Here is a 16695-nt window from a genome sequence, read left to right on the forward strand (position 1 = left end):
AAGAAAGGCCAAAGCCCTCTTAGAACTAAAACTGGCAAGGGAAGTAAAAGAGAACAAAAAGGGCTTCTTCAAATAAATCAGTAGCAAAGGGAAGAACAGGGGAAGTGTGGGCCTTCTGCTGAATGAGGCGGCAGCCCTGATAACCAAGGATGCAGAGAAGGCAGAGCTGCTGAATACCTTCTTTGCTTCGGTCTTTAATCCTAAGACCAGCCCTTGTGATCTCCAGACCCTGGATGTAGGAGAGGAAGCCTGGCGGAGGGAAGACACTCCACTAGTCAGTGAAGAGTGGGTTAGTGATCAGTTACGGAAATTGAATACACACAAGTCCATGGGCCCTGATGAGATGCACCCAAGAGTGTTGAGAGAACTGGCTGATGTTGTTGCTCTACCACTCTCCGTCATTTTCACAAGATCGTGGCAAACAGGAGAGATGCCTGAGGACTGGAGGAAAGCCAGTGTCACTGTTCCACTTAAATATGAGGAAAAACTTCTTTACAGTGAGGGTGACCGAACACTGGAACAGGCTGCCCAGAGAGGTTGTGGAGTCTCCTTCTCTGGAGACATTCAAAACCCGCCTGGACGCGTTCCTGTGTGATACGGTCTAGGCAATCCTGCCCCGGCAGGGGGATTGGACTAGATGATCTTTTGAGGTCCCTTCCAATCCCTAACATTCTGTGTGATTCTGTGATTCTGTGATCTACTGGAGAGAGTCCAACGGAGGGCTACGAGGATGATTAAGGGACTGGAACACCTGCCTTATGAGGAAAGGTTGAGAGACCTGGGGCTTTTTAGTCTGGAGAAGAGAAGACTGAGAGGGGATCTGATTAATGTGTATAAATATATGAGGGCTGGGTGTCAAGAGAAAGGTGCAACCTCTTTTCACTTGTGCCCTGCGATAGGACAAGGGGCAATGGATGCAAGCTAGAGCACAGGAAGTTCAACCTCAACATGAGGAAGAGCTTCTTTACTGTAAGGGTTACAGAGCACTGGAACAGGCTCCCCAGAGAGCTTGTGGAGTCTCCTTCTCTGGAGACTTACAAGACCCGTCCGGACGTGTTCCTGTGTAACCTGGCCTAGATTGGTCCTGCTCTGTCAGGGGGGTTGGACTCGATGATCTCCAGAGGTCCCTTCCAACCCCTAACGTTCTGTGATTCTATAAAGATATATTTATGAAAATTCTCTAATCCTAAGGAAAGCTATTTTTTGCCTAAACCTCTGTGGTGTACTTGGTGCAAACTTACTCAGTCCAATTGAGACACTTGCTTAACTAACCTGAGTGAATAAACTACATGCTAACATGCAGGATACCTACATATCTTGATAACACAGTACTAGGTGTACTCCTGATCCTTAAATCAGCTAGGGTTAGTGAGTTTTTTGCATAAGATTCTGAGAAAATATATGAAAACATCTATAGCCTGCTGTCAAGATATGAACTTAGAAATTTGCTGTTCAAGAGTTTTGTGCTACATGTACTTTATACAGGCTCAGAAGAGCTATTGAGATCTAAGAAAAGTGAGCAAAAAGGATTACTCTACAAGACTCTATGTGCCAGTAATGGGTTTGAGCTATACTGGTGTATAAATGCCCGAAATGATTAACTTCTAATCAAAGGGAGAGTCAATTGGGGCAAAGGTTGGGGAGGGAACACTTCAAAAAAAGACTTAAATTTGAACTAGTACTTTGGATTTTGCTTTTATTCTACTGTTCTTTATATTGCTCTTAATCTATTGGAAGATACATGTGGGAAAACTACTTTTAAAAAGCAGATTTATTTTAGTGTCTCAGTTGTGTTAGAGGGTGAAGAGGTATGTCTGTAAACCTTACACTTCTCTGTCCTTGTCTCCTCTTGCAATAATGAATATCAAATTGCATGAGCAGGAAAGTCTGTGTTCCTCGGGAACTGAGTAGCAGTCTGGTTCCTAGCTGAAGCTTCAGGTTCCCACTGACTACATTGTGCCACAAACTTAGCAAATAATTTCTAATGAACAGTGAGCTTTTGAGAGCACCCTTCAAATTCTGCTGATTAGTTTAACTCAAACCTGGAGAACATTAGCAAAGAGGTTGACTTACTAAAGCAGTCAAATTGTTCTTAGAAAGAGCTGATGCATAGATATTGATGTGTTTATGGGGTAATTCTTATAAATAGTCAACAAATTTGTTTCTCACACCCTTACCCCCAAATTCCCCCTCTCAAAACAACACTAAAATGCAACCCAAACAAAACCCCATCCAAATAATACATCATGCTTAAACTGGTATATCCTCCCTCTTTGCTTCCATTCTCTCATCATAAATTCAAATCTTTGTTTCCAAGTCTGTCTGCTTGTTCTTATAGCCATATGTTTTTCTGCTGTTTGCTCTAGGCTGTGCTTTCAACTTTAACCTTTGATTATGCACTGTTTTTTCAATACAAGTGGAATGGACAACTTAATGTTGAAGGAGAAAGGAGAAAAAGCTGTATAATAAAATTGATAGTGGTATTTGTCCTTTCTGGGAAAGCTAGTTAAATAGGCTGAAAGCAGTATTTTTTGCTGTTCAAGATTGAACTAAAAATTACTTTACTTCTGTAACAGTGAAAGTTTCAGCAACAGCTATTAGGGTGAATTGAGATTAGCTAATAAAAAGCTCAGATTTCCCATAGGTAAACTGAAATAAGTTCTATTCAGTTACTGTTTAATATTTTCTAGAACTTAAAGCACTTTTAAGTGATTCAACAGGACATGTTGCTGTAGACAACGTTACTTTTTTTTTCCAGGCCTGAAGTTTGCCTTTCTACCTCTAGATGACACCTGTATCCATTCTTCTCCATAGTCGTATTTTGTTTGATGTGAGGACTTAATTGCATGGTCCTTGTAACAATATAAAGATGCAGGCTTGTTTCTGTTCTGAGGCAATAGAACAGGATGTAGTCGGGCATGCAGGTTAGAATTTCTGAAGTTTTAACAGGATGCTCTGTCCTAGCATCCTGTAACTTTTATTTGTTTCGTGGGGATCAATAGAAAATATGTAGGCTCCAAATGTATTTCTAACTGCCTTAGAATTAATTCAGTTCTATAATAATGGCAATGTGGAGTTAGTGTTATTCCCCGTGCTGAAATTATTCAGTTTTAATGGTTTGTGGGAGTCGGCCTCTTCTTCCAGGCAACTAGCAATAGGACAAGAGGACATAGCCTCAGGCTTCGCCAGGGCAGGTTCAGGTTAGACATGAGGAAGCATTTCTTCTCAGAAAGGGTCATTAGACATTGGAACGGGCTGCCCAGGGAGGTGGTGGAGTCACCATCTCTGGATGTGTTTAAGAAAAGACTGGACATGGCACTTAGTGCCATGGTCTAGTTGACGTGGTGGTGTCAGGGCAATGGTTGGACTCGATGATCCCAGAGGTCTCTTCCAACCCGATTGGTTCTGTGACTGATTCTGTGATTCTGTTTGTTAAATTTCTGTAAAAAGCTGAGAAGACAACATCAGAAGATGATCTTCCATCTGATGAGGTTATAATTGTTTACGAGTTAACACCTACCCCTGAACAGAGAGCTCTCGCTGGCTTTCTCAAGCTACCTTCAACATTCTTCTGTTACAAGAATAAGCCTGGATATGTGAGTGACGAGGATGATGGTAAGTAGTGCCAAGTTTGATCTTTGTGTTGCCTTTCTGTGGGGAAAGGGTGTAATATACTGCACTGGTGCAGCCCCACCTTGATCACTGTGTGCAGTTTTGAGTGCCTCAATATAAGGAGGACATCAGACTCTTGGAGCGTGTCCAGAGGAGGGTGACCAATATGGTGAAAGGCCTTGAGGGCCAGACTTGCTAGGAGTGGCTGAGGTCACTTGGTTTGTTCAGCTTGGAGAAGGCTGAGGGGTGACCTCACTGCAGGCTACAACTTCCTCAAGGGGGCAGTGGAGGAGGAGGTGGTGATCTCTCTGGTGACCAGTGATAATAGGACACAAGGAAATAGAATGAAGCTGTCAGGGGAAGTTCAGATTGGACATTAGGAAACAGTTCTTCACAGAGATGGTGGTCAGTCACTGGAACAGGCTCCCCAGGGCAGTGGTCATGGCACCAAGCCTGTCAGAGTTCAAGGAGCGACTGGACGATGTTCTTAGCCATGTGGTTGAGTTTTAGGTACTCCTGCAAGGAGCAGGGGGTTGGACTTGGTGATTCCTATGGGTCCCTTCCAACTAGAGATATTCTGTGATTCTATGAATACTATCAGAACCATTAGACACTCTAATATTTTTATTTGGACTGATGGGAAATAACTCTGTTATCTTCCTTATGGCAAAGATGTACGCTTGGGTCTTCCAAGACAGAATAGTACAATGAAGGCCCAGGAATGACTAAAGGGAATTTGTATTGATGTATTATGGATGTTGACACTCATTACCAGTGCAGTTGATTAGGTAAGACTAAATAATTGGATGTTTGAGCCTAGTCTCATTTGAGCAAGAGGCTTATTTCTGTAACTATTTTTAGAGACAAATACAAGGCAGTCTTTATCAAAAAGGAACATGCTCAGGTTCCCTAAATGCTACACTAATGGCTTATTTGTCTTCTAAAGCAAATTCCTAACACTAAAACTGGAAATATTTTATATCAAATCTTATTGCATGCAACTAAATTACTCTTAATTTATTCAGCAGCAGATATGTTAATGGAAGTTCTGAAGCATTGTATTCAACAGAAAATGGGAGAAGACAAACCCCCTCCCACAGATATCTGAGCTTGCTAGTTTTCTTATAAAAGCTCTTCAGTCTTCCTTCCCAATTCTGTTTAGTGGTACTCTTAATACAGTCACTCAAGAAGAAATATGTTTTCTGAACACAAAACCTGTGCCTCACATCCGTAACAATCTAGGCTGAGAAAAGTGTCAATGGCACACTGAAGCACATGTATGCAAAATAAGAAGTGAAAGCTTACTTGCTGATTTGTGGAACTCTCAAAACATAAGCAAAAATTATGCGTGCTTGCTAGAGGATGCCTGAGAACTTATGCTTGTTTCCTGTACTTAAGATGAAGACTATGAAACAGCTGTTAAGAAACTTAATGGAAGACTGTATCCCAGTGATTCAGAAGGGAAAAAGAAATTGCAAGATCCTGTAAAAGGTATGTCTTAAAATGCAGTACGTAAAATTTCTTACATACTGAAACATAAGCTCTAAATCTGAAGGACACTTGGACACCAAGATTAGTTGTATGTTTCCTGAGATAGTTTTTAGAAGCCCTAATGCTGGTAGTAAGAAAGCTGCATCTCAAAATACAGCTTTAAGTTCAGTATGTCAAACTGTTAGTTAGCAGTAAAGCAATACCTGAATGAAAAATGTACATTGCAGTGGGCCTCTAAACAAGAACACCAAAGTGTCTTCCTATGTTGGGCTCCTTCTGAATATGAAGAATTCAGCTTGGCACGATACTGTACAAGACAAAAGTTGTCTGCATCTGTGAATACTTGCTACTTCTGCAGATAGTCAAATTAAGCTTATGAGTTAATATTGTTCAATTAAAAAAAGGATATTTGGTCTTTATACTAGAAATACAGGTGTAGAAGATTGAATTTGTTGCTTATGTTTATGTCTGCTCTGGCTGTGCCTCAGACTTCAGTGTTGCATAACTGAAAATCTGGGTAGATACTTCTAGAAGTGAAGTTTGGGGTTTTTTTGAAGATACTGGCTAGAAAGAGGTGGTATATATTGAGCCATCTGAAATATGAGCAAATGTTGAAGGAAGCTAGTAGTAGTGGCAGCTGCAAGATTGATCTCTTCATCACTGCATGGAAATTCCCTGGTAGCAATGGAAACCAAGTATGATGAACTTCCAATTGTAGTCACCCCAAGTGGAGTTAAGTTAGTGTTCACTTGTGCTGTTCAAACAATAATGCTGTTTGAAAAACTCCTGAAGTCTTACTTCAAGTTGCTTGGGCTATCATGAGGTTATTTGATAATGTAGGTGCCAAAAAATACTTCAGTATTTAGCTGCTTTCCCAGCTATTTTCCACTAATTTTTATTCTTTGCAGTAGGCATTACAGGAAAAAGTGAATCTGACAATGAAAGAGAATGTGTTACTGCTTGGGAAAAGAAACCAGCTCCTGAGGAGACGGCTAAAGCAGAAACTCTGCATGTTCCTTCTACATCTGTCTGTGGTGTCAGCAGTGATACTGAGGATGACAGTCCAGAAGACTTACAGACAGAAGTTAAAATTCAAGAAACGAAAGTAAGAACTGAATCTTTACTAAACTTTTTGTCATTAAACTTGTACAATTACTTCATATACATGTGAGACTCTACGTAGTTTTCACCTTGTGAGAACTAAAACATCCAGTGGCGAAAAACTATTTGACTCTTCTGTGGCTGTGCCTCAAGTCTTTGTTAACACTGAAGCAGCACCTTAGATGTTAATTTCCTTGGGAAGAGAAAGGAGGTACAGCTGTTTTCATAAAGTATAAACTGCTTTGGCTAGTAAAATCACTCTTAATGTATACATAAAGACTAACTGATTTCAGAAAGTAATAGTATTTTTTTGAAAGCATACTACTTCAGAGATACTTCAGTGTCCTGGTTTGGCCCAAACCAGGCCAATTAGTCTTAAAGAAACCAAAGTCACGGCTAAATTTCTCACTGCTTACGAGTGAAGAGCCAAAGGGGGGTCGCAGCTGCAGGGGGGAGCAGACAGGGCAGGTGACCCAAGATTGACCAACGAGGTATTCCATCCCATACATGTCATTCTCACTTTCCTATTTATCACTAACCCACTGCCTCCTGGAGGTGGGGCCCAGGAGGGAGGGGCCCTCCTGTCTCCCACTGATTGGTACCAGCTTTGCCAATTTTCCAGTTAAAAGCCTGCAGGTGTGATGGCAGGGAGAGCTATTGCATTTTCCCCTCTGCCCGTGCTGGGGGGAGCTACTGCATTTTCCCCTCTGCCTGTGCTGGGGGGAGCAACTCTGCCTGAGGAGGATTTCCAAGCTCTTGATCTTGGTTTTGTACATATTTGTATATATTTGGTTATTTCTATTATTATTGTTATTATATTCTTTTTCATTATTATAGTTTATTAAAACTGTTTTAACTTTCCAACCCATAAGTCTCTCTCCCTTTTCCCTTTCCCTTTCCCTTAGGTGGGGGGGAGAGAGTTAACAGAGAGCATCTGCCACCAGGTTAATAACTGGCCCAGCTTTAAACAATGACAGATTTATTGGTGCCCAACGTGGGGCTCGAGAGAAGCTCCAACAGGTTGCTCTGATAAGTTGAATCCTGGCTCTGGTGGGAGGAGACCCAGAGAGCTCAGCTGAGAGAATATCAGATTTCTTCCTTTGAGATTTACGAGGGGTTGGAAAGTTAAAACAGATAGTGAAGATGGTGATGTCATTTTTGAATGCTGTGTTATCTCATCTTTTTATGGAGTTTCTTTCACAATTGAGTATTGCAATGATGCCTTACCTGCCGTGGGCACTGTGTTATTGCTTGCTTCTTATGAATGTTTACATGCAGTTTAGCAGTGGGCACTGGTCGAAATGTATTGTTTTGGTATGGGGTATGATACTGATTTATGCTGTGATAAACTGGGCAGTTAATATTCCGATCTCTTATCTCTATGACACAATGATGGGCAGCTTTAATCGCGAATCAGTAGCAGCAACTTCATCTGCGCGCTCCAGGCATCCTTTAGCAGATTCTGTTAATGATTACACTTCCAGTTTTACTTTGGGAAATAGTACCTTCTCCTTTTCTGCCAAGCTGATTCCACTAGCTTTTGTGAAATTAGGATGGTGCTGTCTAGGTGGCATGTTTTTATTTTTGGTTGTCCTGAATGTGTTTCTGATGTGGGATAAGATTAAATATCGGTGCAGGGACAGTTGTAGGTGTTATGTAGCCACCTCAGATCCTACAGTGTGTACTGCCGCTACAGCCACTAAACCCACTGACACCTTGGCAGCCTGTACCACAGCTGCTACACCCCCCAAGATGGCCACTGCAGCTACTCAGACTCTCAGCACTCCCACGACAGCCACTGCATCTACTCAGACTCCAGCATCTATCGAATCTGTACCAATTGCTCCTCTAACCAGGAAGAAATACCAGAAGAAATCAGCTCGTGAAGAGAAGGATGATGACTCAGAGCCTTCTAAGGCAGAGCCATCATATGACCCAGGTGAGGGCCCTTCTCAGGCAGAGTTAGGGCCTGACACAGATGGGGGTTTCCTCGATCGTCCTTTTAAAACAGACCCATCACAGAAGAAAGGTCCTTCTAAAGCAGAACTATCACAAGAGGAGGACTCGGACGTAGAGATAACCTACCGCTCCTTATCCCTGAAGGACCTGAGAAATATAAGGAAAGACTTCAGCCGTTATGACAGTGAACCTATTATTACCTGGCTGCTCCGATGCTGGGATAATGGGGCAGATAGCATGCAATTAGATGGCAGAGAAGCCAGACAGTTGGGATCCCTGTCCAGAGATGGTGGTATTGATAAGGCGCTCGCAAGAAAGTCAAACACTGTCAGTCTCTGGAGGCGACTCTTGTCAGCTGTAAAGAGCAGGTATCCCTATAAAGATGATGTTATGAGTCACCTAAGCAAATGGACCACTATAGAAAAAGGTATTAACTACCTTAGAGAACTGGCTGTGCAAGAGATCATTTATAGACACCCACGGGACATTGTAGATCCTGTAGATCCTGATGAAGTGGAATGCAACCGATCCATGTTCCGGAAGGTTGTGAAGAGTGCTCCACCGACATATACCCATACATTGTCAATATTAGTATGGGGAGAAGATGCTATGGCACGATCTAGTGTGGGTGAAATGGCTAACTGTATGCGACAGTATGAAGATAGTATTTCTTCCGCGCTGCAGGCACGCATCTCAGCTGTGGAAAAACTGACTAAGGAGAACAAGGACTCATTTAAACAACTGTCAGACAAACTGTCCATGATCGAGAATAAACTTGACTCTCTACCTACACATGCACGCGTTGCAGCTGTTAAGAGAAAACGTTCTCCTACAGGACCAGCTCAAAGGAAAAGGAACACATCACGAGGTATCCTGTGGTTTGCCCTGCGTGGTTATGGGGAGGACATGAGCAGATGGCATGGACAACCTACCAGTACCCTACAGGCACGAGTACGTGAGTTGCAAGCTAAAAGAAATACCAGAGAGAATTTTTCTAGAAGGATGGCTGCTCCAGTTACCAGTGAGCAGGACCCCAGTCAGGGGAGATGGGCCCCAAATCACTTTTTCCCAAGTGTGAATAGGAGAAATGAAGGTCCAGTCCCTGTGAGCAGCATGAATCCATTTCTTAATTAGGGGGGCCCTGCCTCCAGCCAGGTGGAGGAGACGGACAACCGGATTTATTGGACTGTGTGGATTCGATGGCCTGGCACATTAAAACCACAAAGGTATCGAGCCCTGGTAGACACTGGTGCACAGTGCACCCTAATGCCATCGGATCATAAAGGGGCAGAACCTATCAGTATTTCAGGAGTAACAGGAGGATCTCAAGTGTTATCTGTATTGGAGGCCGAAGTGAGCCTAACTAAAAATGAATGGAAAAAGCACCCCATTGTGACTGGCCCAGATGCTCCGTGCATCCTTGGCATAGACTACCTCAAGAGAGGGTATTTTAAGGACCCAAAAGGGTATAGATGGGCCTTTGGTATAGCAGCTGTAGAGACTGAGGACATTAAACAGCTGTCTACCTTGCCTGGCCTTTCAGAAGATCCTTCTGTTGTGGGGTTGCTGAAGGTTGAAGAACAACAGGTGCCAATTGCTACTACCACGGTGCACCGACGACAATATTGCACCAATCGAGACTCCCTGATCCCCATTCATAAACTGATTAGACAATTAGAAAATCAAGGAGTGATTACCAAGACTCGCTCACCCTTTAATAGTCCTATATGGCCAGTGCGAAAGTCTGATGGAGAATGGAGATTAACTGTGGACTATCGTGGCCTAAATGAAGTTACGCCACCGCTGAGTGCTGCTGTGCCAGACATGCTAGAACTTCAATACGAACTGGAGTCAAAGGCAGCCAAGTGGTACGCCACCATAGACATTGCTAATGCCTTTTTCTCTATTCCTTTGGCACCAAAGTGCAGGCCACAGTTTGCTTTTACCTGGAGAGGTATCCAGTACACCTGGAATCGACTGCCCCAGGGGTGGAAACACAGTCCTACTATTTGCCATGGACTGATCCAGACTGCACTAGAAAAGGGTGGAGCTCCAGAACATTTGCAATATATTGATGACATCATTGTGTGGGGTGATACAGCAGCAGAAGTTTTTGACAAAGGGGAGAAAATAATCCAAATTCTTCTGCAAGCTGGTTTTGCCATAAAAAGAGGCAAGGTCAAGGGACCTGCCCGGGAGATCCAGTTTTTAGGGATTAAATAGCAAGATGGGCGTCGCCAGATCCCGATAGAGGTGATCAACAAAATAACAGCTATGTCCCCACCAACTAACAAAAAGGAAACACAAGCCTTCTTAGGCGTTGTGGGTTTCTGGAGAATGCATATTCCAGATTACAGCCAGATTGTACGCCCTCTTTATCAAGTGACCAGAAAGAAGAATGATTTTCAGTGGGGCCCTGAACAACGACAGGCTTTTGAACAGATTAAACAAGAGATTGTGCATGCAGTAGCCCTTGGGCCAGTCCGTACGGGACAAGATGTTAAAAATGTGCTCTACACCTCAGCTGGGGACAATGGTCCTACCTGGAGCCTCTGGCAGAAAGTGCCAGGGGAGACTCGAGGTCGACCCCTAGGATTTTGGAGTCGAGGATACAAGGGCTCCGAGGCCAATTACACTCCAACTGAAAAAGAGATACTGGCAGCGTATGAACGAGTTAGAGCTGCTTCAGAGGTAATTGGTACTGAAGCACAACTTCTCCTGGCACCTCGATTACCAGTACTAGGCTGGATGTTCAAGGGTAAGGTTCCCACTACCCATCATGCAACTGATGCGACGTGGAGTAAATGGATTGCATTAATTACACAGAGGGCTCGAATAGGAAACCCTAATCGCCCAGGAATCTTAGAAGTGATCATGGACTGGCCAGAAGGCAAAGACTTCGGAATGCCACCAGAAAAGGAGGTGACACGTGCTGAAGAAGCCCCACCATATAATGAACTACCAGAGGATGAGAAGCAGTATGCCCTGTTCACCGATGGATCCTGCCGTCTTGTAGGAAAGCATCGGAAGTGGAAAGCTGCTGTATGGAGTCCTATACGACGAGTCACAGAAGCCACAGAAGGACAAGGTGAATCAAGTCAATTTGCAGAGGTAAAAGCCATCCAGCTGGCTCTAGACATTGCTAAACGAGAAAAGTGGCCAAGGCTGTATCTTTATACTGACTCATGGATGGTGGCAAATGCCTTGTGGGGGTGGTTAAAGCAGTGGAAGCGAAGCAACTGGCAGCGCAAAGGGAAACCTATTTGGGCTGCTGAATTGTGGCAAGATATTGCTGCTCAGCTAGAGGAACTAGTCGTGAAGGTACGTCATGTAGATGCTCACGTACCTAAAAGTCGGGCAACTGAGGAACATCGAAACAACCAACAAGCGGATCAAGCTGCTAAAGTGTTCCAAATAGATTTGGACTGGGAACACAAAGGTGAACTATTTTTAGCTCGGTGGGCTCATGACACTTCAGGTCATCAAGGGAGAGATGCAACATACAGATGGGCTCGTGACCGAGGGGTGGACTTAACCATGGACTCTATTGCACAGGTTATCCATGATTGTGAAACATGTGCCGCAATTAAGCAAGCCAAACAGTTAAAACCTCTGTGGTATGGGGGGCGGTGGTTGAAATATAAATATGGGGAGGCCTGGCAAATTGACTATATCACACTCCCTCAAACCCGCCAGGGTAAACGCTATGTGCTTACCATGGTGGAGGCGACCACCGGATGGTTGGAAACATACTCTGTGCCCCATGCCACTGCCCGGAACACTATTCTGGGCCTCGAAAAGCAAATCTTGTGGCGACACGGCACGCCAGAGAGAATTGAGTCGGACAACGGGACTCATTTCAAAAACAGTCTCATAGATAACTGGGCCAAAGAGCATGGCATCGAATGGGTATATCACATCCCCTATCATGCACCAGCCTCTGGGAAAATTGAACGGTATAATGGGCTGTTAAAAACTACCCTGAAAGCAATGGGGGGTGGAACCTTTAAAAACTGGGATAAGCATCTGGCCTGGCACAAGCTACCTGGTTAGTTAACACCAGGGGATCTATCAATTGAGCTGGCCCTGCTCAGTCAGACCTTCTACATACAGTAGAAGTAGATAAAGTCCCTGTGGTGCATGAAAGGAATCTATTGGGAAAAACTGTCTGGGTTCTTCCTGTAACGGGCAAAGGTAAACCCATTCGTGGGATTGCTTTTGCTCAGGGACCTGGATGTACTTGGTGGGTGATGTTGCAAGATGGTGAAGTCCGATGTGTCCCTGAAGGTGATCTGATTCTGGGTGAGACTACTTAAGTCTGAACTGTATGTTGTTGCTGCATAAGTGTCTTTCAGGTTAAGACAGTGGTGATGAGACCGGAGCTAGCTTCATCAAGTGGCGTCCAGTAACCTCCTCGAGTCTAACATCTTTAACCTGCAACCCGTGGGCACGAACCATGACGAAAGAGAGACTGCTAGCCAGAGAGACTGCTGAGAGACTGCTAGCCAGATGGAAACCCACAATCCTGAACGAAATGAACTTAATGAACTTTTTGTATAGAGATGAATCATAAACTAGTGATATGTGTATATATATTTGAAAATGAAAAGGTAGTGGTGATCTGAGTATGACGTGAATGGTATGGAATAAGGGGTGGAATGTCCTGGTTTGGCCCAAACCAGGCCAATTAGTCTTAAAGAAACCAAAGTCACTGCTAAATTTCTCACTGCTTATGAGTGAAGAGCCGAAGGGGGCTCGCACCTGCAGGGGGGAGCAGACAGGGCAGGTGACCCAAGATTGACCAACGAGGTATTCCATCCCACACACGTCATTCTCACTTTCCTATTTATCACTAACCCACTGCCTCCTGGAGGTGGGGCCCAGGAGGGAGGGGCCCTCCTGTCTCCCACTGATTGGTACCAGCTTTGCCAATTTTCCAGTTAAAAGCCTGCAGGTGTGATGGCAGGAAGAGCTATTGCATTTTCCCCTCTGCCCGTGCTGGGGGGAGCTACTGCATTTTCCCCTCTGCCTGTGCTGGGGGGAGCAACTCTACCTGAGGAGGATTTCCAAGCTCTTGATCTTGGTTTTGTACATATTTGTATATATTTGGTTATTTCTATTATTATTGTTATTATATTCTTTTTCATTATTATAGTTTATTAAAACTGTTTTAACTTTCCAACCCATAAGTCTCTCTCCCTTTTCCCTTTCCCTTTCCCTTAGGTGGGGGGGAGAGAGTTAACAGAGAGCATCTGCCACCTGGTTAATAGCTGGCCCAGCTTTAAACAATTACTCTCTTATCAAGTAAAGGTCCAATGTGTGTTAAGTGTAATGAAAAACTTCAGAAGGCTTACAACAACATTTTTTCCTGGTGTTCTTTTTTTCTAAAATGACTGTTCTGAGTCTCTGAGGAGATGGTTTGAATGCTAGGCTCTTCTAGCTTATTTGCTTATTACTTTACTTTTTATTAATCTCAGGAGAATGAGGTTACAAGCTCAACTGACTTAGTCTGTACCAGTAGTGAAGAAGTACCTGCTCCATCAACCAGTGAGGTGACAGTGGTTGTCCAGTCAGCTACCAACAATGAAGAACCAGATTCCACCACGGAAACTGTGCAAGTATCATGGACTTCATCGGGAGCTGATGACAAACCTGTAGACTTGTCGACTAAAAAAAGTGATTCGGACTGTTCGGAGTCAACACAAGGTAAGGTCAGGGCTATGTTCTGTTTTTTTGTAGCAACTTAAACTGATCTACAGAAAAGCATACTTGCAGAGAAGTAGTATTAGTACTGAATTAGAAGGATGAGTACCAATCTAGTAATAAACGTGACTGGGGATTAAAATCATTATATACATCAAATTCTGGAGTGTTCAAATGGCACTACTACAGAGCAATGCTAGTGTCTGTTGTATAATTTAGATATTATGTACTCTCTTTTATTAGTTTACTCTTAAATACTGCATGAATACATTAGAGCTCTGTGGATCTGCACAGAAGTAGCATGCTCGAACTATCTCATGCAGTCTTGAGCCCTTTTTTTAAACCATAATAAATGACTGTCATGATGACAATTGGCACGCAAACTTTACATTTATTGGAAGAGAAAAATACCATAGAGACTTTTTCAGTTTATTTTTATGACTACATAACATTAAACACTTTTTCGTTAAGAAAGGCAGAGAAAAACCTTTGACTTTCCTCTCTTATTTGTTAGAAAACAGAATCGTCTCATTTGGTTTCGGCAATACTGCAGGCTTGTCATTTGCAGATCTGGCTTCCAAAAACTCTGGAGACTTTGCTTTTGGCTCAAAAGGTGAGTTAAACTAGTCTGAGACAGACTCTCAGCTGGATTTTATACCTTTTGTGCACCCAGTTTCTACTGATTGATCATTTAACAACAGTGTTTTGCAAGTTTTTGTCTGGAAGGAAAAACTACACAAAGTTTAAAATGTTAATATCTTAATCGTAGATAAAAACTTCAAATGGGCGAATACAGGAGCAGCTGTGTTTGGAGAGACAGCCCGTAAAGCAGATGAAGAAGAAGGTGGTAGTGATGATGAGGTGGTGCATAGTGATGATATCCACTTTGAGCCAATTGTGTCCTTACCAGAGGTAAAGGGACTTCTGGGATATACAACAACATAAGCGTGTCGCCTAACACACCAAGTTTTTAAAAAATGCTTTGCTTAACTAACTTTGCCTTCCATGTTGTGTGCTTTGTTCTGTATTTCTTGCACTGCCTATGTAGAAACACTTGCTGGTTTAAATCCTAGTGCAGCTTAGCACAGGGGAAGTGTCTGGTGCATCAGTTAAAATCTTCAAAGTTTATTTCATTATACCTTGACTGAGTGTTGATCAGTATGTAAATTTGTACACATAACTTGTAAAAGCTAAAACTGATTCATTATAGCACAGTTCAAAAGCAAGGGGAGGAACTGAGTAACTGTTAGTGCTAACAACTCAGCTGTGGCTTTGTATCCATGACTTGTAGATTCAGTTCTGTGAAAGCCATGCCAACTTAAAATTTTTACTCTAAGCTGGGCAAGAGATTTCTAGAATCACTAAGGAAAAAAGATGTACAATTAACCTCACCTGAAGGCTAAGGGAACTAACTTTGTTAGTTTGAAAATAAATTGCTTTTCAAGAAGTAGGAGAACCTTCAACTTTGAAGGTAACCTTATAACTTACCGAGTGAGGCTTCACACAGTTGTTAATGTCTTGATTTGGTGTTTAGCCTTAGTGTGCCTCATAACCATTTCAAACTTTTCTGATGTTATAGTCATATTGTCTGGATTTCCTATAAATAGTACAACTTAATTATAGATTAGTATAATTATTAAGCAAGACAAAGAGAGCACAAATAGTATGCAGTGTCCTTTAATTTGAACAGCAAATTTGATGTAGTTTGTAACATGCCTTCAACCACCTTAAAAATTTTGTATGCCTTTGCTCATCTGTGTGTCATATTATGACTTCGGTGGTTTTCTTTCTTCCCTTACTTGCTGCTTCTCTTCTTCAGTCTCCCTTCTCTCTCCACAAATAGTTGTTTGTAACATATTTCCCCAGTTCTCTCAAGTGTTCCTTGTCTTTGGAAGATGTGTTAACTAAAGGAGGTTAGAGGCCAGTAATATGCAGACATAAAGTGAGGAGGAGATATGGCTCAGTTTGTTATACTCAGTTGATGTTTATTCTGTTCAAATGTAAATATCAAGTTCTTTAACAATGTTCAAAAGGTAACACCTGGAATGGTAATAGTACTATGTCTTCACTTCTCAGTGTGCACATCATTCAGCAAACCTGAAACTTCCCTGATAAACTTGCCAGAACACTTGATAGTGTTTGGGTTTTTTTAAAGAAAAAAAACCCGAACAAAGAACTCACCCCCAAAGTAAAACCAACAAACACCCACCAAAAACCATATGCAGTATGGCAAAGTAGTATTGCAGTGCTATAATTAATCTCAAACAGTGGAATTTGTTGGGCTTTTAAATTCTGGAAAGGCTAGACGTTTTACTTATTTTGGTGTGTGATAAATATGGTGTTGGAGAAAGGAACACGTTGAATAATTTTCCATTGTAATGTATCAGAATCATCATAAGTGTATGCAATACTGTTTAATATCGTTGGTGTCAGCAGCTCTCTGCGATATCACAGGTACTCCACTGTGCTGTTTTTTTAGGTGGAGGTAAAATCTGGAGAAGAAGATGAAGAAATTCTCTTCAAAGAGAGGGCAAAACTTTACAGATGGGACAGAGATGCGACTCAGTGGAAGGAGCGTGGTGTTGGAGAGATAAAGATCCTCTTCCATACACAGAAGAAATACTATAGAGTCCTAATGAGAAGGGACCAAGTTCTTAAAGTCTGTGCAAACCACGTCATCACCAAAGAAATGAACTTGGTGCCCTCTGATACATCAAACAATGCTTTAATTTGGACAGCCACAGATTATGCTGGTGAGTTGTTTTTTTTTTTTTGCATGGTGTTTGTCTTTTCTAGGTGGTCTGTAGTTTCTGTGGCTTTGTTTCTCCC

General features: G+C 42.6%; 1 protein-coding gene across 3 annotated transcripts in view; it reads left to right on the forward strand.

Annotated features, from left to right (window-relative positions):
- Positions 1–16695, forward strand: part of LOC137677842 (E3 SUMO-protein ligase RanBP2-like) — a 42673-nt gene that overhangs the window by 23346 nt on the left and 2632 nt on the right. For 2 of the 3 annotated variants that reach the window (XM_068425479.1, XM_068425481.1), the window contains 7 exons: positions 3451–3615; positions 5011–5103; positions 6012–6208; positions 13641–13869; positions 14381–14479; positions 14636–14778; positions 16346–16619. In XM_068425479.1, coding sequence (XP_068281580.1) covers positions 3451–3615; positions 5011–5103; positions 6012–6208; positions 13641–13869; positions 14381–14479; positions 14636–14778; positions 16346–16619 — 1200 coding nt within the window. The remainder of the gene's footprint in view (positions 1–3450; positions 3616–5010; positions 5104–6011; positions 6209–13640; positions 13870–14380; positions 14480–14635; positions 14779–16345; positions 16620–16695) is intronic. The other variant, XM_068425480.1, reaches the window with a different exon arrangement.

The sequence above is a fragment of the Nyctibius grandis genome, chromosome 2 (assembly GCF_013368605.1).
Source record: "Nyctibius grandis isolate bNycGra1 chromosome 2, bNycGra1.pri, whole genome shotgun sequence".
NCBI classification, from domain to species: domain Eukaryota; kingdom Metazoa; phylum Chordata; class Aves; order Nyctibiiformes; family Nyctibiidae; genus Nyctibius; species Nyctibius grandis.